The 27,085-nt window shown below is 51.0% G+C and overlaps 1 protein-coding gene across 2 annotated transcripts in view; it reads left to right on the top strand.

Annotated features, from left to right (window-relative positions):
• NFASC (neurofascin) overlaps positions 1-27,085 on the top strand; it is a 72,074-nt gene that overhangs the window by 16,992 nt on the left and 27,997 nt on the right. The window contains exons 7-19 of one of the 2 annotated variants that reach the window (XM_006922865.1): positions 6,990-7,101; positions 7,501-7,685; positions 11,363-11,494; positions 13,854-13,997; positions 14,619-14,730; positions 15,091-15,257; positions 15,745-15,892; positions 17,303-17,427; positions 18,139-18,183; positions 19,335-19,436; positions 19,730-19,927; positions 20,927-20,997; positions 22,212-22,434. In XM_006922865.1, coding sequence (XP_006922927.1) covers positions 6,990-7,101; positions 7,501-7,685; positions 11,363-11,494; positions 13,854-13,997; positions 14,619-14,730; positions 15,091-15,257; positions 15,745-15,892; positions 17,303-17,427; positions 18,139-18,183; positions 19,335-19,436; positions 19,730-19,927; positions 20,927-20,997; positions 22,212-22,434 — 1,764 coding nt within the window. Of the gene's footprint in view, positions 1-6,989; positions 7,102-7,500; positions 7,686-11,362; positions 11,495-13,853; positions 13,998-14,618; positions 14,731-15,090; positions 15,258-15,744; positions 15,893-17,302; positions 17,454-18,138; positions 18,184-19,334; positions 19,437-19,729; positions 19,928-20,926; positions 20,998-22,211; positions 22,435-27,085 lie in introns of those variants that run through there. The other variant, XM_006922866.1, reaches the window with a different exon arrangement.

Raw genomic sequence — 27,085 nt, 5'->3', positions numbered from 1 at the left:
TCTCTCTCTCTCTCTCTCTCTCTCACTGCCCCCCTACCTCCCAACCCCTATCCAGGCTACCTTTCTAGTCCTAAATCCAAACCTCAGCCTAGTGCTCCCCACCTCCCTGGACCACTCCTAGCCTCAGGAGGCCTTTCTGCCCACAGACATCTCAGAGACCAGGTTGCTGCCACCGGTCAGGTTGGGGGCGCTTTGCCGGCAAGCACAGGATTGTTGGGCTCTGCCAAGGGTTGCTCTGTCGCACTCTGTTGATGAACTGTTTCTCTTGGACTATCTTTTCTCATTTACCTCTTGCTCCTTGCAACTTAGCTCCTGCTCAGGTAGGACTTTGCTTTTTCCCCAGGGCTCACTAACACTCCTTTCTCTTTAGCTACCCCAAGGGCTGGCCTGATCCAGAGACCTGGGAACTGAGGATTTTGATGGGAAGGAGTTGTTCAAAAGGCTGCTACCGGATACTGCTAATCCTTATCTCATTTGTTTGAAACTGTAGTGGGACCAAGTAATTAAAGGTCAAGACTAATTTTTTTAATTAAAGAAGAAACTTATAATGCCTTCTTTTGCAGGATTTAACCTTTTCTTCCCGTTTTGGGCTGTTTTGTGTTGCTTGTTCTTCACCAAGCATATTTCCTTTCCAAATATGCCGTGTCTTTCCTTTGCAAAAGACTTCTGGTGCTCTCCCCGTTGTTTTTGTGGCTCTGCATTTCTGTTTGTTCTCTCCCCTGTATGCCTCCCTGACCTCTCCATGGCCTCCTGTTTGCTCACCCTCTTTTGTTTATTGCAGACCACCCCTATAATGACTCGTCCTTAAGAAACCACCCTGACATGTACAGTGGTGAGTCGCTGTGGTAACCTTGGGAGTAACCTTGCCTGTCCTAACCCCAGTTTGGCTAACTCGACTGATACCATGTCATTAACTTGTGCTGGGTGGCAGGTCTGACAGTTGGCCAGGCCAGGGTGCCAGGGTGCCACCTCTAGAACACTGCTCACCAGAAGGACAGTAGCCAGTTGGGGGTCCGAGGTGGCTGATGTCATGGCGTGGGCCACTCATACTTGCAGACCTCCAGTTGCTGAATTCTAGATAAGTTAGTCAAGCCAAGGTAGGACTTCAGAAGAGTTTCTTGGAGGGTTCGGTAGAAACTTAGAAGTCAATGGTAGGTAGATGGGGAATATTGAGGATAGGCGAGTGCCCACAGTAAGGAAAAAATAGAAAATCTAGTCCTATTAGTGGTTTAAAGAGGATAGAAAGCTTTGTAGTGTGTGTAGTTAACTCTTAAGTATCTGGTTGTAAATTGCCTGCTTTGTAGTCTAGCCATAGCTATTGGAGATACCGTGTCTCCTGTCTCTTGTCTCTTTAAAATCCGTCTGGGAAATAGGAGTGAGAGTTCAACTCTGAGTTCTGTTTCAAGATGAGTATAAATGAAGTCAGACCATCAGTTGTATTCTGACACCTGGGCCTCTTCTCTCCTCTGGGAGTGCACACAAATCCAATGCCCGCCGGTCCACACATTTGCAAGTCATGGAACAGCTTCCATGAGGTGTATTTCTAACTCATCACACAACTGGTTGCTCAAGCTGATTAATAGAATAATTAGCCATTTCCACACCTGAGTTACCCCACCATGACTCAAGAATGTCTTGTTTGCCCTGAGCAGCCAGAGGAATCATCATTCACTGACTCTGGTGAAGCAGCTGGCCCCCATCATCAGTTTGCCTAGGAAGCTGCGGCTGCAGGTCCCCAAGGGGGTCATTGTGGGCTCAACTAGATAGGAAGTGTCTGCATTGTGCTGTGCTAATATAAACAATGATCAGTGTCTGGAGTGGGGGATGGGAAGAGGGAGTGAGAGCCAGGGAGAGAAGCAAAGGCTCTAACTTGGCACCGAAGCAGCTAGAGCCGCTCTGAGATCCTGCCAAAGAGATTTACTGCCTGAGGAAGCTGGGACCTTTGTTGGATGCTGGGCATTGTTTGTTTGTTTGCAAAATAATGGGGCCAACCACCATTGTGTCAAGAGCCCCAGAGCACTGGTGTGGAATGTGCCTTTTTCTAAATTGGATTCCGGCAATCTATTATGGGAAGTAGTGTATATCAGAGCCAGAAGGTCTCTTAGAGACCACCGTGTCCCAGCTCCTTGCTGTATACGATAAACTATTCAGGGGATATGCATGTGGAGTTGTTTTATCAATGGAATAAATGTGAGTTATTCCAGCCACTTAAACCAGTTTGTGACCAGTGGTAGATATTACAAGTGAATGGGTGGGAGTTACAAAAACCATCCAGGGCTATCAAATCAAGCAAAGCTCCCAAGTGCTTACATGAGATTGACCTCTTCTCTCTAGTCAAAGTGAGGCACATATTATCCAAATATAAAGCCAGCTGAAAAGGATATAAAGTCAAAGTGAGGCACATGTTAAACAAAGGACAACTGGGTTGAATACTTCTAGAAAGAAATAGAAAGTAAAAAAGAAGGAAAGATGGTCCTCTCTGAGTGCTGCACAGAGAGACACAGTGCACTGAAAAGTGCCTAGTGCATCTCTGTGCTTTGCTTTGCAATATGGCATGTCTCTTTTGTGGCAGTAGGGCCACTTGATAATTATATTTTGTTCCAGTGATTTCTACAGGGGTTTGGCATCCTCTGAACATATGCCAGCTGCCCCCTGACTTGCCACTTAGAATTCATCCAGGCCAGGAGACAAGGACAGGACTGTGCCCTCTGAAGCAGACGGCCTTGAATTAAATTCAGCCTCCAGGATGTACTACTGATTGACATTGGGCAGGTCATTTAACATGTCAGATCTTTACTAGACAAAGATCTCATCTGCAAAATGGGTATATTATCTTCCCCATAAGATTGTTGTGAAGGTTAAATACAATAACATGCATATGGTTCCTAGTTTGTTGTCAGACACATCAGTAATTAGTGAGTTACCCATCGTGGTGTTAGAGGGAATGGTTTAGTGTTGACTATATCAAGTATAATTGTTCTGTGCTTCTGAAATTAGGAGGGACTCAGGGTACTTGAAGAAAAGCCAAGGGGAGAAAGGTAGACATGATTATGGGAAGAAAGTACTATGGACAGAGACATTTTAGGGCAGACTAGGAAAACCAAAGCTGTTCAGATCTCAGTTGTGCTGAGAACTGGATAAGAAAAAAGCTCCAACTACTGAATGAGGGATTTGGGTTAGATTTCCTGGCAGTGGAATATATTAAATGTACTAGACAACAGTCTTTTCTCATCTTCTGGGTGTGTGGTCAGCCAACCCTGGAGCCAAAGAGGCGATGAGATGCCCAGGATGCAGCCCGTGAGTTTTGAGCTCTGAGAACTGAGAGCAGCAAGTGGAGGATCCAGCTGCCCCTAAAAGCTGCTTTTTGCAAAGGTTCTTGGACACATTCGATTCACGGAACTGTCTTCTGCTAACACCAGCACTTGACAGGGGAGCAACTCGGGTTTTCAGCAGTCCTGGCCTTTCGTCTTGCATGAGACAATTGAGGTGTTTTTTCACTGGCCCTTTAAAGCAAAGGTTTTTGACACTGTCACTACCTGATATCCCCCTGCTGACCAAATTTTTCTGGAAGCCCATGAGCCCACCCTCAAGCCACAGCTCTGAGAGCCGAAAAAGAGAGACTGTCCTTAGCCAGATCAGATGGGGCCGCAGGAGAAGCTCTTCCTGAATCCAGGTGGACACGAGCTTTGGCATCTGGGTTCTGAGTTTGATCAGGTATTAGGTCCAGACTCAGCCCTGAGAATCAGGGTGAATAAGATAAGCATCATCAGGCTGGACAGGCTCTCAAGGGAAATCCGCCTCTATGGTAAAAGAAAGGGCATCCTGTGACATGCTAGGAAATTGTCATTTTCCACCATTTAGAGTCTTGTAGCATCTCATATAGCAATCACCTGTGTCTCAGAGATTCTTCCTGGGGCTACTTCTCCAGGAAAGAAATCAGCCACCCTGCCCTGGGGGCAGCGGCTCCCGAAGCCACCAGTTGGATTATCCTTCGTAAATTGTCATGTAGGTCCCTCCTGCTGCAGCTGACCACATCTCTTCACAGCCGGCCCTTTGGGTCCAGCCTCCTGTCCGTAATGATGTCATGTGTCACCCCAACTCCTCTTCAAGCTTTCCGTGGCCTTAAGAATCCAGTTGAGAACCCTTTGGAGCCTCTTAGTTCCCAACCCAGCTGCTTCTTTTTCAGCTTGGGCCTGAGTTTATTTAATAGCCACCAAGGAGAGATGAAATCTTATCTAAATTGTAATAACCATGTATGGTGCCAGGTGGATACTAGACGAATCAGGGAGATCACTTTGTAAATTATATAAATGTCTAACCACTGCGCTGTACACCTGAGACTAATATTGAATGTCAACTCTAATTGATAAATGAAAATTTAAAATAATCTTATCTGAGACATTTAAAACAATATTTGAGGAAAACATAAGAGAAGAGTTTCACTACCGTAGCTCATTAAAACAAAAATATCTGTCTCCTCCACCTCTCTTGCCCTTGGATTTTGGTTTTCTTTGCTCTGAGCAAGAAAGATATTCCCAAAGCTGACTGTCAGAAGTAGGGACAAGTGGGATACCCCTCTTTAAAGAGAGGCAATATAGAATAGATGTTGGACACAAGCTTTGGCGCTAAATGGTCCAGAATCCAAACCCTCACTGCATGCGACCCTGGCAAGCCTGTTGACTTCACTAAGCCTCTGTTTCCTCGACTGCAAATGACGGGGATACCTCCAGGTTTGCTGTGAGGATTCAACATGATGATGTAGATAAAGTTGCTAGCACAGTGCATGGCCCATCATGAATGCTCACCAAATGGTGGCTCCAGTTATTACCTCTGACTTCTAAGGTGATCTTCCCTATACTTTTGAGTTTTGGCTTGTTTCCCAGTAGCTTCTCTCCTTTTGGGATAATTCTGTGGTTTACTAGCCCACATCCGACACATGAAATACTGCTATAAACTTTTTATAGTCACAGCTGCAACATGTGAAGGCACAACAGCAGGACTCTGCTCACCTCTCCTCCATCCCATACTTATCGCTTTGCTGGTCACGTGTGCTGCATGCCATGGTGTGAATTAAATGTCCACAGGGTCACAGATTGGTTTCTGCAGATTGTGTTCCTGCGGGAAGGAGTATGCCAACTGAGTTGGGACCTATTTCACATAATCCTAGGGTTGCTGGCTCTCGACAGATTCACCAGCCTGACGCCAGAGCTTTCTGCCCGAAATCTCCTTCTCCTTATGGTGCCCTTGACCTTGTGTTGTCTGGCTGTTTGGGTGATTCCAAGATGATGGGTGGGACGAAGCTGCTGCTTTGGTATCAGGCTTCCCTCGTACTGAGAGCTTTATGCTATAAGAGTTTATAGATATAGATGGTAACCAATTAACCACATAATGGATTAACCCCTTCAGTAGCCGCTGTTGTATGTGTGTGTGTTGGTGGGACAGATGAGGACATCTACAGAGGGAGAAGTAACGTGGGGGGTAAATCGTTGCCTTCCTTTTGTTCTCCCCTTGAATTCATTCATCCCACATTTATTGAACACCTCTTATGTGCCATGTGTTGTGCCAGCAGCCTAACTCCCTTTGCAAGTATTTCAACATTCCTTCCCCTGACAAAAGAATAAAATAGATGCGAACTCTATGGAATGCACTCCCCCAATGACAAATGGAAAGAAGCTGAGTGCCCCTAGGACAGGACCCCATTGATCCAGCCAGGGACCAGCTAGTCCAACCAGCTCCTTTAGGAGACACCAGTGTCACAGAGACAGAGTTCCTCCTGTCGCTCTGTCCTCGCTCTGCCAGCAGCCATTAACGGCCCAGAAAAATGCCTTTGTTCTCACCGAGGGCGTCTCTGAGGGCTCCCAGCTCCTGGCAGCTCAGCTTTCCTTCCACCTCTCATCTCTCCAGCTGAGTTGAAGACCCATTACGCCCATGGATGGGCTCAGCTTACGTGTTTAACTCTTCGATCGTAACAATTGTATGCCTTTAGGTAGGGGTGTCTACCAGTCTCCCTGTGCTTTGGGCTCTTGATTGGAAACTTCACGTTCTTCTCCCTTCCATTGCATCCATTTCCATAAAACTATACAAAGAGCTCTGAGGGAGCAAGCCATGAGGCTCAGCTGGGTGGGCTCCACTCTGCGGTGGCGTGCCCAGACTTGCATGTCCCCTTCCACTGGGAAACAGCCGCCCTGACAGTGTCCATCTCTGCGGGCCACCTGGCTTCAAAACCTGTGTGCATGTCATTAACTTCGGATCCTGGCTGCTCCAGCCTAGTTGAATTGCAGATCACCTCCTCCATCCTGCCTCTCACCCTCCCCCAGTCTCTCGCATCCAATTAACACCCTCCTCCCCAGCCCCTTCCAACATCATTAGTGAAGGAGCAGAATGGTCTTGGCCCCAGAGTGATTTCCTGTCATCTCTGCTCATTAATTCTCTCTGTGTCTTTGCTAAACCGTTAATAATGCTCCCCGTATCTCTGACTGCTCATCTGGGTCTATGTGGCTTCATCTCAGCTCCTTGTCTTCAGGGTCCCCAAGAGCAGGTTGTCTGTCCTGTGGCCTCAATATGTGCCTTCTCCTTCTTCCACTGCTGCTGAGATGGCCTCCTTAGGGGTCACGGAATTGGCCTCTGGGGTCCCAAAGCACATGCTCAGGAAGTAAACGACTCACGGCTCAGGCAGCCCCCTCCCGTTCCAGGGAAGGAGAGGTTTCCTGAACGATGAGGGAAGCTGGGCTCCTCTTGGCAGATCCTTTCGGAACTTAAAGCTGCTCACACACATGTGCCGGTGGGGCCGCGGGGCCCCGCGCTTCCTAACACTCTCTTAATGATGCCTGGCCCTTGGGGTGGTTTCAGCCGGGAGGGGCCAGGGCTCGGAGCCTCTGAGGGTAAGCGGGGAAGCAGAGGTGTCATGATGTTTCTTTCTAGCCCGACAGCTTTGGCCACCTGGGTCGGCCCCCTGCGCAGGAGGCTCACGCCTGCTTGTTCTATTTCAGCCCGAGGAGTTGCAGAAAGAACCCCCAGCTTCATGTATCCCCAGGGCACTGCGAGCAGTCAGATGGTGCTACGTGGCATGGACCTACTGCTGGAGTGCATCGCCTCTGGGGTGTAGGTACCATTTTATCCCTACTTCTGGCCACTCCGCAAGAGGCTGGTGAGGGAGTTTGTGGGTATGCTCTGTTCTTGCCACATTTGGGGGTGCAGGAAGAAGCAGACAGACCTTAGTGAGGATTTAAATCATAGTCATCTCCATCCCAGTCATCTGGCCGTCTCTCTCAGATAATGAGGAAAGGAGATGGGTGGGCATCCTTTACGTGTGTTAGAATCTCGTGCGACCTTAGATAAGTCCTTCACATACTCTGCGGCCGAGCAACCCCTCTGTATAGGAGAGATCAGCTCTCAGAGGACCAAAAACACTTCCAGGGCACCTGGGTGTGCCAGGCTCCATAGAAGAACAGCAGGGCCTCAGTTTCGATGTTTCTGTTCCCTGCTTTGTCCCTCTCCTAGCCCAACACCAGACATCGCATGGTACAAGAAAGGTGGGGACCTCCCATCTGACAAGGCCAAGTTTGAGAACTTTAACAAGGCTCTGCGTATCACCAACATCTCCGAGGAAGACTCTGGGGAGTATTTCTGCCTGGCCTCCAACAAGATGGGCAGCATCCGGCACACGATCTCGGTGAGAGTAAAGGGTACGTTGTGTGTATTTCTCATTATGATGATTTTGCCAGCCCTAAACGCCATGACCACTCTTTCTTCTGAGGGTGGTTGGGGGCAGGGTGAGTGGGAAAAACTTCCAACACATTGGTTAGTGGCAACAGTGACCTGCCAGGGATGATCACTCCCTGGATGTGAGTGTGTGTGTTTGAGTGGTGGGCCTTAAGGGAAGAAGATCCACCCAGAACATCAGCCAACTCTCCTTGGTGCCCGGGGCTCCCTCAGCAGATGAATTTCATGATGTTTTAATTAGACCCAGAGCCTTCTCTTCTTTCATTTTGCATTCCTGTTCATAGTGTGTCGTCTTAGCCCTGTGCTGTCTGTGTACTGTGCTTGGTTCTTTTTAAAAGTGGGGAGTCATCAAGCCCAAATTTTTTTAAAAAAATCACTTCCCTCCCCCAAAAGCATAGCTGGCCCAATTGAGCTATTGTAAGCAATAAAACGCCTGCCTTTATGAGTCTCAGCCATGGATGGTGGGTACACCAGTCACTTCTCTTCCCAGGGCTGAATGGATGATTGGAATGATGAGGTCTGATCTCATAGTGCAAGAACTTTCTTAGCACACACAGTTGACCTTATAGCCTTGGTTTCAGCACTGCCCATGAACCAGGGGTTCTTAATCTTTGGGGGGGGGCATCAAGATCTTTGAGAATCTGATCCAAAGAACCCTCTTCTCAGAAAAATCCACCTATCCACATGGTCACAGACTTTTCCAAATAATTGAAAGAGGTGGCCAGCTAAGAGCTTCTAACCAAAGTGCAATGCCTAAGAGAATGAGTATAATATTAGGCCAGTATTAGATCTGAAAAGGTCTGATCTTGCAGCAGCAGCAACAAATCCAGAGGAGCCAGCATAGTGCCCACCCGACCACCTTCCTTGGCTCAGGCCCTTACATCATGAACACCTATGGACATCTAAAAACATTCATTGCCCAGCCTCCCTTGAGGATTCTGATTCAGCAGGTCTGGGATGGGCGCTGGCATCCATGTTTGTTAAAAGTTCTTCAGAGGGAGAAAAAAAATGGTGTAGATGATAGAGGCTCTGTTCATCCCTCTGGCAACCAAATCAAAGTTGTGACGGAAACAAGGAGCAACAGCAAGGAAAAATCACCTGGGATCTAGATGAACAAGCTATACAACTAGGGAGAAATCCAAGAAATTACCCTGCAATGGGAGGAGGTAGGATGGAGTGAGAATGTGAGGCTGCCCGGTCTCGAGTGGCTGAGTGAGACGGAGGCTGCAGCAGCAGCAGATGCCTCTTGAAGGGGCCGTGTCCTTGAGCAGATTTTCATGGTAACAGACCTGCTCGCTCTGAGCACCAGTGCCAATTCAGCTGCATACAGTGGGCACCAGGGACTTACAGGGAGATATTGTTGGAGTGAGGGCCGAGGCAGGACTCGCTATATACAGAAGTGCTGGTGGTATCTGTTGTTCCCTGTTGAGCCCTTCCCCTCTCCCAGTGCACAGACACGGCCCTCCACAGCCGTGTCGTCATCAAACTGGATAACGGAAATCTCTGCCCAGAGGATTCCCTGAAATCCCACCTCCCCCAACTTGTGGCCCCACCCAAGCCACATCTAGGTGTATCCTCAGAGAGTCAGGTGCTCCTTGCTGAGCAGCGCCTAGACTCACCCTGGAGGCAGCTGGCCTCGGTTTCTGGTGTGGCCTTTTGAGGCAACTATAAGCACAGCATCTGTGGATTGCTTGCTGAATCTTAACAGGTGTTCCCAGAGGGTCAGACGCTGGGGCTAAATTTGGCCTGCAGCTGAATGCCTCTCAGGACTGTGCCACTGGACACCTACAACACAAAACCAAGCTAATAAGACCTGGAGACTTAGGAACTTTGCTTAGTACATAGAAACAGACAAGGAAAGAAACAGCCAAAATGGGAAGACAAAGAAGCAGAAACAATACAGGAGAGAACAGAACAGAGATCCAGATAGAATGGAGTCAAATAATCTAACAGATGCAGAGTTCAAAACACTGGTTATAAAAATGCTCAGTGAACTTTTGGGAGGTGTAGATAAATTCAGTGAGAACTTCATAAAAAGAAACATAAAAATGGAAATGGAAATTATAAAAGGGAACCAATCTGAAATGAAGAACACATTATCTGAGATGAGAAGGATATTAAATGGAATAAACAAAGGAATAAACAATGTGAATAAAGAAAAGGATCAAATTCCCTATCTAGAGTATGGGAAAGCCAAGGACACAAAATCACAATGGCAAGAGATGAGATGCGAAGACTATAAAAATAATTTTAGGAGCATATGGAACACTACTAAGGGTCCAAATATCCGTCTGATCGGTATAACTGAAGAAAATCAAGATATTGAGCAGCTGTTTGAAGAAATAATGTTGGAAAACTTCTCTAACCTGGTGAAGGAAATGGACATAAAACCCCAGGAAGCTCAGATAATTCCCAAAATCAGGGATCCAAAGAGGTCCATACCAAGACTCATCATAATGAAAATGCCAAAGGTTAAATACAAAGAAAGAATTTTAAAAGCAGCAAGAGAAAAACAGATAGTTTTTTATAAGAGAAAACCCATAAGACTGGCAGCTGATTTCTCAAAAGAAACTATGAAGGACAGAAGGGCTTGGCACAAAATATTAGACAGGATGAAGACCCGGGATCTACAACCAAGGATACTTTATCCAGCAAAGCTATCATTTAGAGTGGAAGGACAGATAAAGAGCTTCCCAGACAAAAATAAGCTGAAGGAATTTATCACCACCAAGCCAGTATTACAGGAAATGTTGGAGAGACTTCTTTAAGAAAAAAAAAAAAAACATATATCAAAAACAGGAATAAAGAATGGGAACAACTACATTCCTATCAATAATACCTCAAATGGAAAAGAATTAAGTGCTCCAACTAAAAGATAGAGTGGATAAATGGAAAGGAAAACAAGACCCCTACATATGCTGCCTACAAGAGACTCACTTCAGATTAAAAGACACACACAGACTAAAAGGAAGAGGATGGAAATAGATATTGCTTTGATGGACCTAGAAGATACTTAAGTCAGACAGAGAAAGATAAACACTATATGATTTCACTTGTATATGGAATCTAAGGAATAAAAAGAACGAACTAATCAAAAACAGACTCACAAATATAGTGGACAATTTGGTGATGGACAAAGGGAAGGGGGGTAGGGGACTGGAGAATGGGGAGAAGGGTTAAAGAAGTACAAATTAGTAGCTGATGGGTGGTCACGGGGATGGGGAGCATGGCATAGGGAATGCAGTTACATTAATATGTTGGCTAGGTGGAGGGTCAGGGGAGGGAGGGAGCAATTGGGATCATTTTATGAACTATATAAATGTCTAACCAATGTACTGTGTACTCGAAACTAATTAAAATAAATAATATTTTTTTAAATGTTCTCCAGAGAACTCTAATGAGCAGCCCCAGTTTAGAGCTATTGTTCTGTGAACTTGAAATAGACAGGTCAGCATCTGTGGTGTCAAGCTGGCCACAGGCAGGCTGGACTGAGTCATCCCATGCGGATGAGCCCTGGGCAAGTGGTAAGAGCCTGGGGTTGGCACTCAGGGGCTCCCTCGTCCTAGAGGAAGTCCGTCTGGTTCCTTCCGCCTGCGCCATGCCATCTAACTCCCCTCTCTGTGCTGTCCTTGCCTTCTAGCTGCTCCCTACTGGCTGGATGAACCCCAGAACCTTATCCTGGCTCCTGGTGAGGACGGGAGACTGGTGTGTCGAGCCAATGGGAACCCCAAGCCCACGGTCCAGTGGATGGTGAATGGGGAACCTTTGCAATGTGAGTAATGAGCCATCTGACTCTGATCTCTGTCCCATCAAAGGCTCCCCGTCCCTGTGGGCAGCCCTAGTTGTTCCAGAAGTAAGGGAGCAGCCATCTCTTTGGACATCTGAAGAAGGAGGAAATTTGCCTCATGTCTGTGTGAGAGAATAAGAGTCTGTGGTTATTTTCCCACGGTTATGGGATTTCTCCTCCCTTGGGATTTTCATAAAACTCTGCTTTGTGCCCTTAACAACTACAGAGCCCAGTTCAAGTTCCGGGGTCTGCACCTGCATCCCCTGACAGTTTGGGCTCCGAGTGATGTCTGGAGCTTGGAGGATAGAGGAGCGCTCAGGAACCCATTCATTCCCGTTGGTTGCCTGGGTCCCGCGCTCTGCTCAGGGCAAAACGAGAGACGAGGTTATGCGACAATATGAATGATATGGTTGGATGTGAGGAAGAACGTCCCCATGAGAACAGACGTGCACAGGTGCACTTATTCAGTGTACAGACTTTGGGGAGATTTAGTCCTACCCAGATGGCTGGAGTAGGTGAGTCCAAGGCCCCTTCCAGCCAGGGGTCTCGGTCAAGTTTTACATCATATTCTCTCCAGTTGCATTTACTTTTTTAAATGTCCTGTCATTACTTTCTCTAAGGAGTCAGAGGAAATGCAAAAGGTGATATCAATCAGGTGGAACAAAACATAAATGGAGAGAGCTCAGAGCCTAACTCAGGAGCAGCAGCTGGACAGGCAGGGGAGGCAGGCAGAGGAGAGGGTGAGACTGCACCTTTTTAGACATTTATTGTGTTCCAGCCACTGTTCTCTCTTTAACCTCAAACATTAAAGATGAGGAAAGGAGGCTCTGATGGTGCCGCAAAATGCCCGAAGTCACATGGCTAGGAAGTGGCGAAGCCGTGGGTGCTGCGAGCATGCAACACGCCTGCATCACCTGGTACTGAGCGTGCAGTTTTCCCCAGTGACTGTCCTCCCCCCGGCTACAGCAGAGATAGGGACATGGCCTGCCCTCTGCCATTCACCCTCCCTGTTATGACAGCACTTCGGGGACAAGGCAAACAAAGGCATTAAACTTCGCAACACCCTTAAATATATGAGAGCCCAGGATTTGCAGCTGAGCCTTGGCTCTGGAAAGATCGCCCGTCACTTAAGGCAAGTTATTGGGAACAGAGTTGGGTCCATGAGAATTGCTAGGCAAAGAGGTATTAGAGTTGTTGGCACTGCCTCAGGCCTTTTTGCTGAGTGAGGACTGGGGAAGGGTGATAAGGATGTTGACCTTGTCTTCATTTATCTCCTGCTGATTCCTCAGTTCCAGGCTCAGACTTGCTATCTGTGGCATGGCGCCCATAGGGCCAGACTCTGGGTCCTCCTTGGCCAATCACCACTGTAGGTCGAAGTGATCCTGGATGAGCTCACAGACCATGTAAGCCAAGTCATCTGGCCCAGTCTAGAAATCTCACAAAGGAAAGTCACCTTCTGGTGATGAAAGATGAGAAAAGTGGTGGTTCCTTTCATTTCTAGAAAACTTTTATTTATACAGCTCATTATCTTTCTCTTAATCTTCCTCTGGTTAAGGGAATACTGGGAGTAATTCTTCCCCAGATGAAGGAAATGAGGCCCAGAAAGACATTGATTTGCCCCTGGTTGCAAAGCCGCTCCCCAGCCTCTGTTCTCTGCATCCCCAGCCAGCAGTACTAGGAGAACCGTGGGAGGAATGGTCTCTCTTGGCACAGGATACATTTCTTGGGACGAGGTAGCTTTGGCAAATAACAAGGACTCATTCGGTTTTCAGCAGGCACTGGCCTTCAGGTTTAAGTTTGTGAATGTCCGCAGAACACTCTGCTCAGAGGATGGGAAGGTGGCAGGCTCCATCCAGTTGCATATTGCTTTGTCCTTTTTAAAACACTCCTAAGTATGTGTATATTGGATTAAAATAATAACACCAGTAATAATCACTATGGGTCAGGCCTTCTGCTAACGACTTTACACATGCATGAAAGCTCAGGTCATCCTCATAAAACCCCCTGAAGGTGATACGTTATCCTTCTTCTGCAGACAAGGAAACTGTTGCTGACAGGAATATGGTTAGAAATCAAATCCCTTTCTGTTGCCACAGCTTCTGCTCTCAGTCACACCTGCCCAGGTGCTACATAGGTTGAGCAGGGATTCATATCTGCATTGGACAGACTGAGAAATAAACTCCAGTAGGTTCGATGATGGGCCCAATGTCACATAGCCAGTGGTGGGGCCAGAAGCCTGGTCTTACACAGCACCCACTCCTGTAAGTGAGCCCTGGACAGAACCCCAAGAGCCCTTCACCTTCCCTCCCCCGTTTCTCATGAGGAGCATCTCTCCCGTTGGTAGCGGCTCCACCCAACCCAAACCGCGAGGTGGCCGGGGACACCATCATCTTCCGGGACACCCAGATCAGCAGCAGGGCCGTGTACCAGTGCAACACTTCCAATGAGCATGGCTACCTGCTGGCCAACGCCTTCGTCAGCGTGCTGGGTGAGTGTCCCCTCCACTCCCCTGCAGTGCTGCCTCCCTGTGGCTTATCACATCACAGGCGACCTTTCTTCTCCGGAGATCAGCCAGGGTGGTGGAGGAAGCATGGAGACTGAAGATGAGATTTGTGAGGAGGAGGGAGGACTTAAAAGCCACAGAGCCGGGTGCGCAGACAGTGAATCCTCTACTAGAAGTCAGTCTCAGTCCCTCCTTCCCCTGATGAGACAGATGGCAGAGTGGACCTGCCTTGTCTCCTTGGTGTATCCACGCTGGCTCTCCTGGGCTCTCAGTGGGTTGCAGAGTGGGAAATGGTTCTGAGGATTTTCGCAGCAATCCCAGAGCAGGGAGAGGGTAGTGGGAGGGGCAGGTACAGAACCTGCTGGATAATCTGGGGACGCCCTTTGCCGAAGCTGGATTGGATGTAGGTAGGTTGAGGGCAGGTGGAAAAGCTTCTTCTTTTCTCACTTAACTCTTGGAGGCTTCTTAAAGGAGGAAGGTGAGCAGGGGGAGGTATGTTGGCATTTGGAAAGCCGCTGTATGGAGAAGGCACATAGAGATAAGACCCGGGGGAAGGAATGGGAGAGGTAGACTCCTCACCCAAGATCGGCTGTCTGGGAATTGCAGACGTGCCACCTCGGATGCTGTCACCCCGGAACCAGCTCATTCGAGTGATCCTATATAACCGGACACGGCTGGACTGTCCCTTCTTTGGGTCCCCCATCCCCACACTCCGATGGTAAGTTCCAGGAAACCAGACCTCCCCCACAGGGGTCATCCGGCTCACCTTTCTCATTCCCATCAGGCCCATAATAGGTATTCAGCAAGTCCTAGGCACCTGAAAGGGTCAAAGCTGGGAGAAAGTGGGCCTGTCCGCTGGGTCGACCCCTTATTGTGCAGAGAAGGAAACTGAGGCCCAGAAAAGGGCAGAGACTCCCCAGGGCCACCCAGCAGTCGGAGGAGACCCCAAAAGGATGAGGGCTTCAGATTCCCAGACGGGGTCCTTTCACTGCCCACACGGTCTCTCGAGCGGTTGACCCCCGCTCTCTTGGGCCGGTCCTGTCTCAGTATGCGATGTGTTCTGCTGCTCTGTTGTGAGGTTTAAGAATGGGCAAGGAAGCAACCTGGATGGTGGCAACTACCATGTCTATGAGAATGGCAGTCTGGAAATCAAGATGATCCGCAAAGAAGATCAAGGCATTTACACCTGTGTCGCCACCAACATCCTAGGCAAAGCTGAAAACCAGGTCCGCCTGGAGGTCAAAGGTAAGGGAGTGGGTTGGTAGGCGGAGGCTGGGGTGGGGCGGGGAAAGGAAGCTGTCTCCTCGAAGTTATCCACGTGCGTGCGTTATTCTCTTAAAGTGCACCATGCCTAATGTTCAGTCCCAAGTGGGTCCCTCCCTTTGGGTCTGTGTGTCTCCCAGGGCCTTCAGTCGGCCTGGGTGCTGGGAACACTGAGTCATTATCAGCCTGGTCCAAATGGCATGAGAAAGGGAAACCTGTACCTACACCAGCTCCCCACCACCACCCCAGAAATTCCATCATAGCTTCCCAAGCCAGATAGGATTTGGGAGTTGTTTACTATTTGGGAATCACCCACACCAGGCCTCCCCCCATTCATGTAACTGAATACTATTTCTGCCACCTTGCTTGGTCATTCTAACCTTGAGGTCAGGTATGTCACGCTATGTGTCCACATTGGGGTGGTGGGCAGAGAATGTGTCAGTGACGAGCACCCTGGGCTCCTCCACAGACCCCACCAGGATCTACCGGATGCCTGAGGACCAGGTCACCAAAAGGGGCACCACAGTGCAGTTGGAGTGTCGGGTGAAGCACGACCCCTCCCTGAAACTCACGGTCTCCTGGCTGAAGGACGACGAACCACTTTACATCGGGAGCAGGTCTCTGCTCCAGCCTTCTCTTTTCCTGGTGCTAATTTAGGGCCGTTTTCTTTTCCCTTGCTCTGGGTGACACATTGGCGTGTCACCTAGGAACTGCTGAGGAGAGCAGGATGGCCTCAGGGCCTCCCCCCCCCCAGGGGAGACCCCGCCCTGCACCCTTCTGCTCCCATCAGCTCTCTCCTCCTCTCTCCCTCTTCTTTTCTCCACGACTTTCTCTCTTCAGTTCTCTCCGCTCACTCCTTTTTTCCTCCTCCCTTTATTTTGACCCCCTCCCTTCCTCCTTTCCCTCATCACAGCCAGGAGCCCCTCCCCATCTTCAGCCCTGCCTGCAGTGCCCCCGTTGTCCAGCAGAGGCCAGGGTTGGTCCAAGCCAACCATCACCACTGTGGTTAGTGCGGTTCTCAGCCCTTTTGCACTTTGGACGCTTTTAGTAGACTCAAGCCTTCCCTCTTCCTCATCCCAGATTCGGATTTAACTGATGTGGGGAGAGCACCCAGGCACTGATAGTGTTTACGCATCCCCACAAGTGTTTCTACTGTGCATTCGGAGTCTGAGCCTCCCTCTACAGCAGGTGTCCCCAGCCCCCAGGCCATGGACTGGAACCAATCTGTGGCCTGCTAGGAACCAGGTTGCACAGCAGGAGGTGAGCAACGGGCAAGCGAGTAAAGCTTCATCCGTGTTTGCAGCTGCTCCCCAGCACTAGCACCACCGCCTCAGCTCCGCCTCGGATCATCAGGCATTAGATTCTCATAGGAGCACTGATCCCTGGTGCCGAAAAGGTTGGGAACCGCTGCTCCTCAGGGCTCTTTGCCATACTTTCTTCCACTTCAGGGGCCCTGAGGTTGGCCATAGGTACCAGCTCTTTCTTGCGAACATCTGGTTTTTTGCAGGGGTGCACCTCGCAGGCAGGTGCAAGCATCCTGGCACGCGCTTGATGCTCACTGTCCTCCTGCACTTCAGCGGCCCCTCCCTCTGTGGGAGATGGTTCAGAGGAGGCTGGGTGCCTGGCCTGAGCCCGGGTGCAGAGATCAATATGGGCTAAAGACAGAGCTGGAAGTATGGGAAGAGTAGGGACCTCCTCTGCCTTTTGGGGGGTAGGCCTAGCCATGCTCTAATTCGGAAGGGGAGCACAAGGAAGGCACAGAGAACAGTGGAATTAGAATTCCTTTTTCTCTCCATCAAGCACCCTAAGTGCTCAAAGAGATGGTGAAGATCCTGCTTTTCCCATAGCATCAAGGCGGAGCCTCATGTCCCCTCGGAGGGGCTGTGGCTGCCCAGCCCAGCCTGCGCACCTTCCCTCCACCTTTTGACTCCCCACCCTCTTCTAGGGAGAAAGCAGCGGGCAGTGCCCGGCACTCCCCCTTCGTCTTCCCACCCGCCCTCCTCCCAATCCCTCCGGTACCTTTGCAGGATGAAGAAGGAAGATGACTCCCTGACCATCTTCGGTGTGGCTGAGCGGGACCAGGGCAGTTACACATGTATCGCTAGTACTGAGCTGGACCAGGACCTGGCCAAGGCCCACCTCACTGTGCTAGGTAACTGCCGCTGCCCCTGGCACTGACCTCACCTCCCATCCCCACCCTTTCCTGCAGACAGAGAAGCTGTGGGCCCTCGCCTGAATGAGAGAGGGAAGGCGGACAGGGGTTCTTGTCATGGTCATTTTTTACCAACTTAACAGCTAACTCTAAACCACTAAGTCCATTAAAATGATCCATCATCAAAGTAAGACTGAATTTCATGTTTATCCTTACAGCACCTCCGCTAGACTTCCTCCCCCACAGCCCGCACCCCCTGCACCCCGCTCCTTGATGGGATTTCACAGAGCACTATGCACTTAGCAAGATGACCCCGCCTCATCTAGGCCGGACTATAGATACTAGGCCGTCCCAAACCCAGGGAAGGTGGCCGAGCCCGCCCCGGGAAGCAAATCCCGTGTTGTCACTCATCACCGCTCTCTGGGCGCCCCACTGCCATCGCTCTCAGTGTGCTCTTGTCCCTTCTGCAGTGGAAGTGCATGGTCACAGGACAGAGGGCCCAGGCACGATAGTAATACTGAGACAGGAAAGAGACAGGAAACACAGGAAGGCCTCTCGAGGGTGGGGCTCTCCGCGGAAGATCAGGGTGAAACCGTGCCGGGAACGTGTCACAGAGGCAGCTCTTCCCACCATGGCTGCCTGTTACCACCCTTTAAAACACCCCTAACCCAGATAACTTGCTAACCTGGATAACCCGTCTTACCTTTGCAGCTGATCAGACCACTCCAACTAACCGTTTGGCTGCCCTGCCCAAAGGTAATTCGTACTAATCGGGACCCTCGCCAAGCCCTCACTAGGCTCTGGGAGGTGGGGTCCAGGAGGAGAACACACTGCCAGACGAGATGTGCCGTGTGGGGACAGTGGGTGGCACTCCCCACTCCCGGCCTGATTAGTTCCTTCGCGTGCCCAGGGCCCCCCCTCTGAGCATCACAGCCCTGCCCCAGACTTCCTGCTCTTTTCACAAGTTGAGCATGAAAGTCCTTGGCTGCCATGTCACCATCCGTTACTCTGGCCACCTCACCACTCCCGTTATGTGGCCTGTTCTCTTCCCCAGCGTGGCCTTGGAAGTGTGTGTGGTCCAGTCGGGAGCGCCCACTTGCTTCAACTTGTCTGTAGGCCCGTGTTCCCCGCAGCCTCACCACATCTGCTGCTACACACCTATGTACAATCCGCACACACGCAAATGTGTGCTGGTGTGACTCACCTTCCAGATCCTTCCAGTAACCAGCCAAAATGTGGAAATGGTTCAAGTAGCCAGGAGGGGAAAATCATGCTGACCCCACCAGTCAGAGGTGGGATGACTTTGTCCCCAGGCCAGGATGGCACTGACCCACTAAGGAAATCCAGTGAGACGGGAGCCCCAAAAATGTGCCGCCCTCACCCCCGTTAGGAAGCCCGCTGGGGCTCCTCCCGGGCCTGGTGCACCTTGTCCCTCCTGTTCCCTGAACGTGTCTACCCTGCTCACCTTTCCAAACACCGTCCTGGGCTCCTGCCCCTCAGAGCTTTGGTGCACAGTGTGGAAGATAATCATTAGGAAATGAAGCAAAACTTCACACTTCCTCACCGGCTTTCCCAAAGGTTGCGAACATATATCTAGTGAAAAGTGTTTTCTAAGATGACATTTGGAAATGGGATGCATTAGTCTGAACTTTCTCTGTGCCCTGCACCCTTTGATACTCTTTCGGGGAGGGGACAGGTGGAACTGGGGTCGGTCACCTCCTCGTCCTTCCGCGAACCCCTGAGGGAAAGGATGACCGTCCAGGGCAGGCTGGGGACGATCCCTGCTGTGGTGACCTCCATCCATCGAGGATCTATCCATGGGACAGTGTCCAGGGCTGGGGCTAGCACAAGGCCGGGCTGGCCCTAACTCGAGAGTCCTGCGTGGTGTCTTCTCCTTCTGCTGCCAGGACGGCCAGACCGACCCCGGGACCTGGAGCTCACCGACCTGGCGGAGAGGAGTGTGCGGCTGACCTGGATCCCGGGGGACGATAACAACAGCCCCATCACAGGTCAGCCAGGGGCCCTGGGCTCTCGTCCAGAGAAGAGGGCGGAAGCAGCCAGGAGGCTGAGGGCTTGCCCTGGTTTCTGGCCCCATCCTGCCTCTCTGGGCGTGGACGCTGGGTGGTTTGCAGGACACACGGAGGCCTTGGTTTCCCTTTCAGTGCCTTGAGAGGAACTCTGCCTGCGCCTTTGTCTGCCTGAGGGGGGTTCTGAAGGCTAATGGAAACCACAAGGGAGCACTACATAAGGAGGAAGTCTGGGGACTCAGCTCCCAAACAGCTCTGTCTTCTTGCCCACTCAGATTATGTCGTCCAGTTTGAAGAAGACCAGTTCCAGCCAGGGGTCTGGCATGACCATTCCAAGTTCCCAGGCAGTGTCAACTCCGCCGTCCTCCAGCTGTCCCCATACGTCAACTACCAGTTCCGGGTCATTGCCGTCAACGAGGTCGGCAGCAGCCACCCAAGCCTCCCCTCCGAGCGCTACAGAACCAGTGGGGCACGTGAGTACTTGCGGGCTGACGGGAAAGGCTCTGGAACCAGGCACCCTGAATTCAAACTGAGGTCCCCCAGCCCTCGGCCACACAAATTTGGGCAACTTAACGTAACCTCTCCAAGGCTTGGCTTCCTCATCTCTGAAACACAGAATAATAAGGACACCTGCCAGCACAGGGCTATTGTGAGGATTACACTTGAAAATGCAGTTTGGGTACTTACCACGACGGGAAAGGCTCTGGAACCAGGCACCCTGAATTCAAACTGAGGTCCCCCAGCCCTCGGCCACACAAATTTGGGCAACTTAACGTAACCTCTCCAAGGCTTGGCTTCCTCATCTCTGAAACACAGAATAATAAGGACACCTGCCAGCACAGGGCTATTGTGAGGATTACACTTGAAAATGCAGTTTGGGTACATGATGCCTAGCATATAGTAAGCACTCAATAATGTTAACTGTCATTTGTGGCATATTAATATTATTAATTTTTTTCTATTAATAATTCTTGATGATGTGCTTTAAAGGATTTACAGTAGAAGTATATAATCTGCTGTTCTATCAGATTTCTTTTCCTGGGTCATATTTAGATTTATGAAATTACACCAGCTCGTTGACATCTCCCCAGATTTTTTAAATGCTAAGGATAAACCAACCTGGTATTAAACGTATTTAGGGGGAACCCACAGAGGGATAATCCACACTGAGCTGGCTGCATGACCATCTAAAGTTTGCAAAGCCTCATCATAAATCCTGTCTAGTAAGACATTAAAATTCAAAAAGAAATGAGCTCCGCATCTGGGGCCAGGGTTAAATCTTAGCCAGGGAGGCACGTCACACGCATGAGAAATGACAGAGTGGGTTTAATCACCTGTGGGACAGAGTGTAGAGAGATGCTGTGGAAAAGAACAGAAGGGACCAGTCTGGTGGGAGGGACAGAGGTTGCTCTCCATGTCCTGGCAAAGCGCAAACTGACACAAATTGAACTTTGTGTCAATTTGGGTTCCAGCCCCGGAGTCCAATCCCAGCGATGTGAAGGGAGAGGGGACCAGAAAGAACAACATGGAGATCACATGGACGGTAAGAGCCCCGCCCACCCCTCGAGGGGCTGCCGCGTGCAGCAGGGAGCCCCCGCCTTCTGCACCTGAGGCCACAGGATGGCTCAGACTATCAGACTGGTTCGCTGCCCACTCCTCTCTGCGGTGGGCACCCAGAAACCAAACAGGAGCGAGATTTAAGACAGAGAGGAGCAGAGGGGACTGAGGAACACAGACTAGCAGTCCGGCCAAAATCATAGAGAACCAGCAAAATTAAATGGACTTCTTTAGAAGAAGGAGGGATTGAGGTTAGACACCTGTCCTCACTGTTCTGGGTTTGTTCACTGGCGGTTGTTGGGAGTGAGGGGAGGCCAGCAGCTGCGACGTTTTCAGGGTAGACCTTCTTTTAATCATCGATAACCCCAGAAAAATCCTATCTCCATCTCGGTTCACTGACTGCATCTTTCAAATCAAAATTGGATATGTCACTTTAAAATGATTTTTTTTCAAACCACATCCAAATCTGAGAGATGGAAATTCAGCCACTGACATGGTAATACTTCTGCACTGTTGTCACGAGTCCTGGAAACGGGGGGCGTGGTGTTTGGACTTCAGGCCACCCCCATCCTGCTGAGGGCCTGGTCTCACAGCAGCCTCGGCAGCTGGGCCGAGCCCAGATACCAGACACCGGCTCGTCTCCAGGACCATGCACGGCACGGTCTGTCCATGGTCTACATGCTGTCCTGCGGGCTTCCTGGACGGGGTCCTGAGGGAGCAAAGAACAGGGCTCGCCCACTCTTAGAGAGTTCTGACCTGTTGGGAAGGACAGAACAGACATGCATGGATTTGGGAGAACTGAGGTCGGTTCTGGGATTTGGGGATCATTGGCAGAAGGCACGCAGTGGCTAAACCAGAACTCATGCTTTTCCAACTTTGGAGAATATTATCAACCATATTTTTTTCTTGTTGCTCTGTCATAGGAAAGAGCCCTGTCAAAAATAAAGCTTTCGCTTCCTATGCACCTGCAAATGTAGGAGTCACAGTGACTAGGTCTTGGGTGACCCCCCTGTCACAGAAAATCTGTGTGCTGCTAGGTCTATAGAACTGGGCTCTTGGGAGACTCAGCAGGGGAGAGGGCCTGGCCCCTGCTGGGCGGTCTGGGGAGGGGTGCCTGGCGTAGAGAGAGTGTGAGCTATGCGTGGGTCCGGCCCCCAGCCCACCCCCCTCCACTCTTGCCCTCTGTCTCTCCTTGCTCAGCCCATGAATGCCACATCCGCCTTTGGCCCCAACCTAAGATACATCGTCAAGTGGCGGCGGAGAGAGACTCGAGAGACCTGGAACAATGTCACAGTGTGGGGCTCCCGCTATGTCGTGGGGCAGACTCCTGTCTACGTGCCCTATGAGATCCGAGTCCAGGCTGAAAATGACTTTGGGAAGGGCCCTGAACCAGACACTGTCATCGGTTACTCCGGAGAAGATTGTGAGTAGCTTCCCCCTGCCCTCTACCCAGGACCCTCCTGTCTGGGCTGCATGAGGCCACTCTCACAGACCGGGAACCTTGGGGTGGGTTGTGGGACTTCCAAGAACATCCTGGGAGGACAGCCGGTCACCAGGAAAAAGAAGCTCCCTACAGTGACCTAGAGAATGGCAGGCCCCTGGTAATGTCGGGAGTGGAAATATCAGAACACTAGTTAAAATTACTGAACGTCATCACTAGTCTCATCTCGTGGAGCTGAAAACTGAGGCCTTATAAGGAAAATCCTTGCCAATATTACACAATAGCAAAAGTCAGGCTTGAAAATAGAGCCCAGGCCTTCCGATCAATCCTTGCTAGCACAAAGAAAGACTTGAGCTGTCCATCCCAAAGAGTCATAATTAGACTCCTCCACAGGAAACAGGGCCACAGGCCAGACTCCTCCTCAGGCTCCCCAAAGGAAGCCTTGAGGATGGAGAAGGTCTGCAGAGCCCCAGACTGGAAGCACGCAGACCGGCCACCTGCCAGCATTCCCAGTGACGCTCTCGGTCCTTGGAATTGAGCATACGAAGAAGAGTTCTTTGGAGGCTTGCGCTGGACATATATGTGGAAGTATGTGCCTGGCTTCCCAGATGACGGTGGCCTCTTTGTCCCCAGCACATCCATCCAGTAGGCTGTGAGCAAAGAAGGAGTCGGGGGAGCTCCTCTTGGCCAGGGCAGTCTGAACCCCAGTGGGTCTGAGTCTGAGCTGAAAAGAGATCACGGAGTGACCAAAAGGAAGGGGGACGGGGAGAGTGTGGGAGAGGTGTGGAGTCGTAGGAGCGATGCTGGCGAGGCCAGGGCCAGCGGGGTTTGCAATGGCGAGATGGGATACGTGAGGGCCAGGCCCTGTGCCCTGCTTCCCTGGACGTGGTGATGGATTGGACCCACTCATGAGATAAGCAGAAGGGGTCAGCGGTTCCTCTGTCCCTGCCACCCCTCATCTCCATGGTAGCGGACACCTCTGGACAGGAGACTAGTGGGAACTACTGAATGGTAAGTATGGAATGGGCGGGTCCAGTCATGACCTTCATGGACCACTCCACAGTGTCCCCTGCATCCATCTACTCCTGTGGCCTGTGCTCTGATGAAGTGAGGAGGATGGGGCAGAACTGTTTCTACAGCAGAGGAGAGAAAGCAGGGCAAGAATCAATGATGGAGGAGGGAGTAGCCCTCTCTTTCCAGAAATCATGGATAAGGCATCGTCAGTCTGTGGGTAACATTTCCTGCATGGTCATGACAGGAAACAAATGCCCTCAAAGGCAACTATTTCTGATGTGAGGACAGGGTTAGAGAAGAATCAGCAAGGTATGGTGAACCATCTGGAAGAGAGCCACAGCAGGATGCCAGTATATCACTCTGAGCCTTAAAGGGGCAGGGGACGGGTGAGCCACCACAGCCAGTGAGGGCTATCCACAAGAGCTATGGCCTTGGGTGGAAGAATGCAATGCTGTCAACCCTCCACCTCCACCCCACAGAGAGGCAGCTGGGGGAATAGCTACCCACCCTCCCTCTCCTCCTGCCCCAGGGTCTCGTATTGGCCCCTCCTTTTGAGCAAACCCATCCAGACACCTGAGAATGAAGGAGCCCAGCTAACACGGTCCTGAAGGAGCAGCCTCCCAGGAAGTGCAGCAGGGTGGGGCGTGACGGAGAATGGAGGGGAGGGATAAGCAGACTACCCAGCTCATGAGAGTAGCAAATAATCGCCTTCTAAACGCGTAAGCAGCCCTCTCCCACCTGGAATCCCACTCTCGTCCTGAGCCTTCCCCGCTTCCTCCAAGTACAGTCTGATGGAGGAGACATAGCCTCTGCCCTCATAAGGTACCCAGAGTAGGGTGGAGGTACGAGCAGCAAAGAACAAGTTCAAGGGGAACCTGGGGTCCAGGGGCCAGCCCTGCCAGCATAACCCACTCTCTTGTCCCTACACATTGCAGATCCCAGGGCTGCACCCACTGACGTTAAAATCCGAGTCCTGAACAGCACAGCCATCAGCCTTCAGTGGAACCGTGTCTACCCTGACACGGTCCAGGGCCAGCTCAGAGAGTACCGAGTGAGGAAGCCAGCTCCTGGCCCCACCTAACCAACCACCCAGCTCACTAACCAGGGCAAGGCGGTAGCAGATGCAGGCCACGGGATATTTGGAAGGGGTCTTAGGGGTAGCTGTTGGATCCAGAGTTGATTCAAGATGATCTAGTGTTAACTGCTCAAAATTATTCTCTCTCTTTCTCATTCTCTTCATCTCTGTCTCTCTGTCTCTGTCTCTGTCTCTCTCTACACATACACACGCACACACGCATAGACGTGTTCCGCAATAGAAATGCTAAGAAATTCTGCTCAGCAGAAAATCACGTGAAAGGCGGTGGGTTTGGGTGGATGTCGCATAGCATGCCTTGTTTGTGATGCATGTGTGAGTGAATACATGTGCATCTTCAGGGGCTCTGTTGAAGCACCGCTGAGCTACACCCCTCCCTCTCCTAACGGCCCCCGCTCAGCTGCTTGCCTCACCTAGTCTGATTTCATGAAGCCCCAGCTAACAGGTGGAGCCACCGAAAGGATGCAGAGGCCTTCTCCATTGTCACAGCCAACTCCAGGTGATCCGGCATACGGATTTGCAAGGCCCTTGGCTTCTCCTGGTCTTCCCTGCCTGTGAGCAGTTTCTGCTCCACCTTCTCTCCCCTGAAAGACTGAGCTGAGATGGGGAAAAGGCAGAAAGCCCAGGGCATGCAAGGCTCTCCCTATAAGTAGCTCTATTTAAAAGTTGCCTGGCAAGTGAACAGTGGTTCACATGGGGTAACAGCGATTCTGGGACCTCAGAGGTCGAGAGTTGGCTGATGGATAATAAGGGGCAGAATGGCGGGGGTAAGGGGGATCATCAGTCTCTCAGAAAATGAATTTAGTAAGAGGGGCAAGGCAGGCAAGATGATGTGGACACTTGAATGAGCTCTTTCTTAATGGTTGACTTGCACCCTTAACCTACTTGCCTGGAGATTTTTTCTGGCTAAAGATCCCATCGGGTCCCCCTCTTAAGTCTGAACTTCCTCTTTACCTTGCCATCGGAGGCCTGGGTGACACTGGCGTGACCTGGCAGCCTGAGCTGGAGCTTCTTAACCCACTGCTAATCAGACCTCGTGTCACAAACTCGACCGTACCAGTGACTCTGCCGCCTTCCATAGGCCGCCATCCCAAGCTCTTGCCACCAGGCAGGCTAGCATCACACTGACTTGGACGTGTGTCTGTCCCATTCTAAAGGTCTTCAATATTAAAAGAAACCATTTGATTCGAAAGGATTAAATCAACCCTTTCTCATCTTCAGACTTCTGGAGGTAACCCACTACTTTTCAACTCCCGTCTGTCGCCAATCTTAAACCATACTAATCTAACTCAAAGGGATGTGGTCCTTGAGCACAGGACAGTGCTCTCCACTGCCGGACCCTTGGCTGGTATTTGTGGTTTGGGCACAGGCTCCCTGAGCGGCTTGGTGGAGCCTCTCAGCTCCAAGTCTAGCCAACCTGCCTATCCTCCAGAGAGGTGACATGGCTCAGAAAATGACTGGAACCAAAAACTCTACTTCTTGTTTGATACTCACTAGTGGCTAATGAATGAGGACTGTAAGGCCACCCCGCCAGCCCCATGTGGGACTGACTTCATCATCTGGGATTTGGAGCCTGTGGCAAGCGATGGGAAGACCGGTCACTACCACCAGCACTAACAACTAACCCGGCTCGGCCTGACTGTCCCCTCACCGGCCTGCCTCTGTCCCGAAGGCCTACTACTGGAGGGAGAGCAGCTTGCTGAAGAACCTGTGGGTGTCTCAGAAGAGGCAGCAAGCCAGCTTCCCTGGCGACCGCCTCCGTGGTGGTGTCCCGTTTTTTCAACTACAAGCTGGAGATGGTTGTGGTCAATGGGAGAGGTGATGGGCCTCGCAGTGAAACCAAGGAGTTCACCACCCCAGAAGGAGGTAGGTCTGGCCCGCAGCTCTTTGGGGTGGGGCAGGATGAGGGTGGCGCACTCAGGTGGGCCTGGAGCAGCTCCGGCGTGGCTTGGCACGGACAGCACAAGTTGACCTCTGCATGACCCAAAGGAGCTGATGACCTGCGAGCTGAGCGGTTCTCGCCATTCCCACACCGCGCTCCGTCACCGGGGTGGCCCGCTCTGACAGGAGGTTGAACCTCAACAGAAGACCCGTGCGGTCAGATGGCACGACTCCAGACGGGCTATGCAGACTGACCCCCAGGGCACCGCGGGAGCCTGGGCTGCCCGTCACCTCCTGAGGCTGAAGCACAGTCACCCTGACCGCCCAGAGGCATCTGGCCTATTTACCAGCACCCAGAACCCACGGAGCTCTCCGAACACTGCAGTCGAGAAGCTTTCACTAAGATCGTCGGCCCATGGAGCAGTGGCCCTGCGGAGGGCGCCGGCCTTCGGCAGGTTCATGGGCGCCCTGATTGGGAGGCAGACGTCTGCGCCGTCCCAGTCCATCTCCTGTTCTCTCTCATCCGCGTGCACCTGCTTCGCCCACTTCTCTTTCTCCTCCCTCCCTTCTTAACTGTTACTTTCTCCATTTTTCTTTTTCTCTTCCTCCTCTCTCTGCTTCGTTCTTCCCTTTACTGCTCTCTTT

Source organism: Pteropus alecto, unplaced genomic scaffold, assembly GCF_000325575.1.
Source record: "Pteropus alecto unplaced genomic scaffold, ASM32557v1 scaffold359, whole genome shotgun sequence".
Classification (NCBI taxonomy): Eukaryota; Metazoa; Chordata; class Mammalia; order Chiroptera; family Pteropodidae; genus Pteropus; species Pteropus alecto.
The sequence above is the reverse complement of the archived record's forward strand: the minus strand, read 5'-3'. Positions and strand labels throughout refer to the sequence as shown.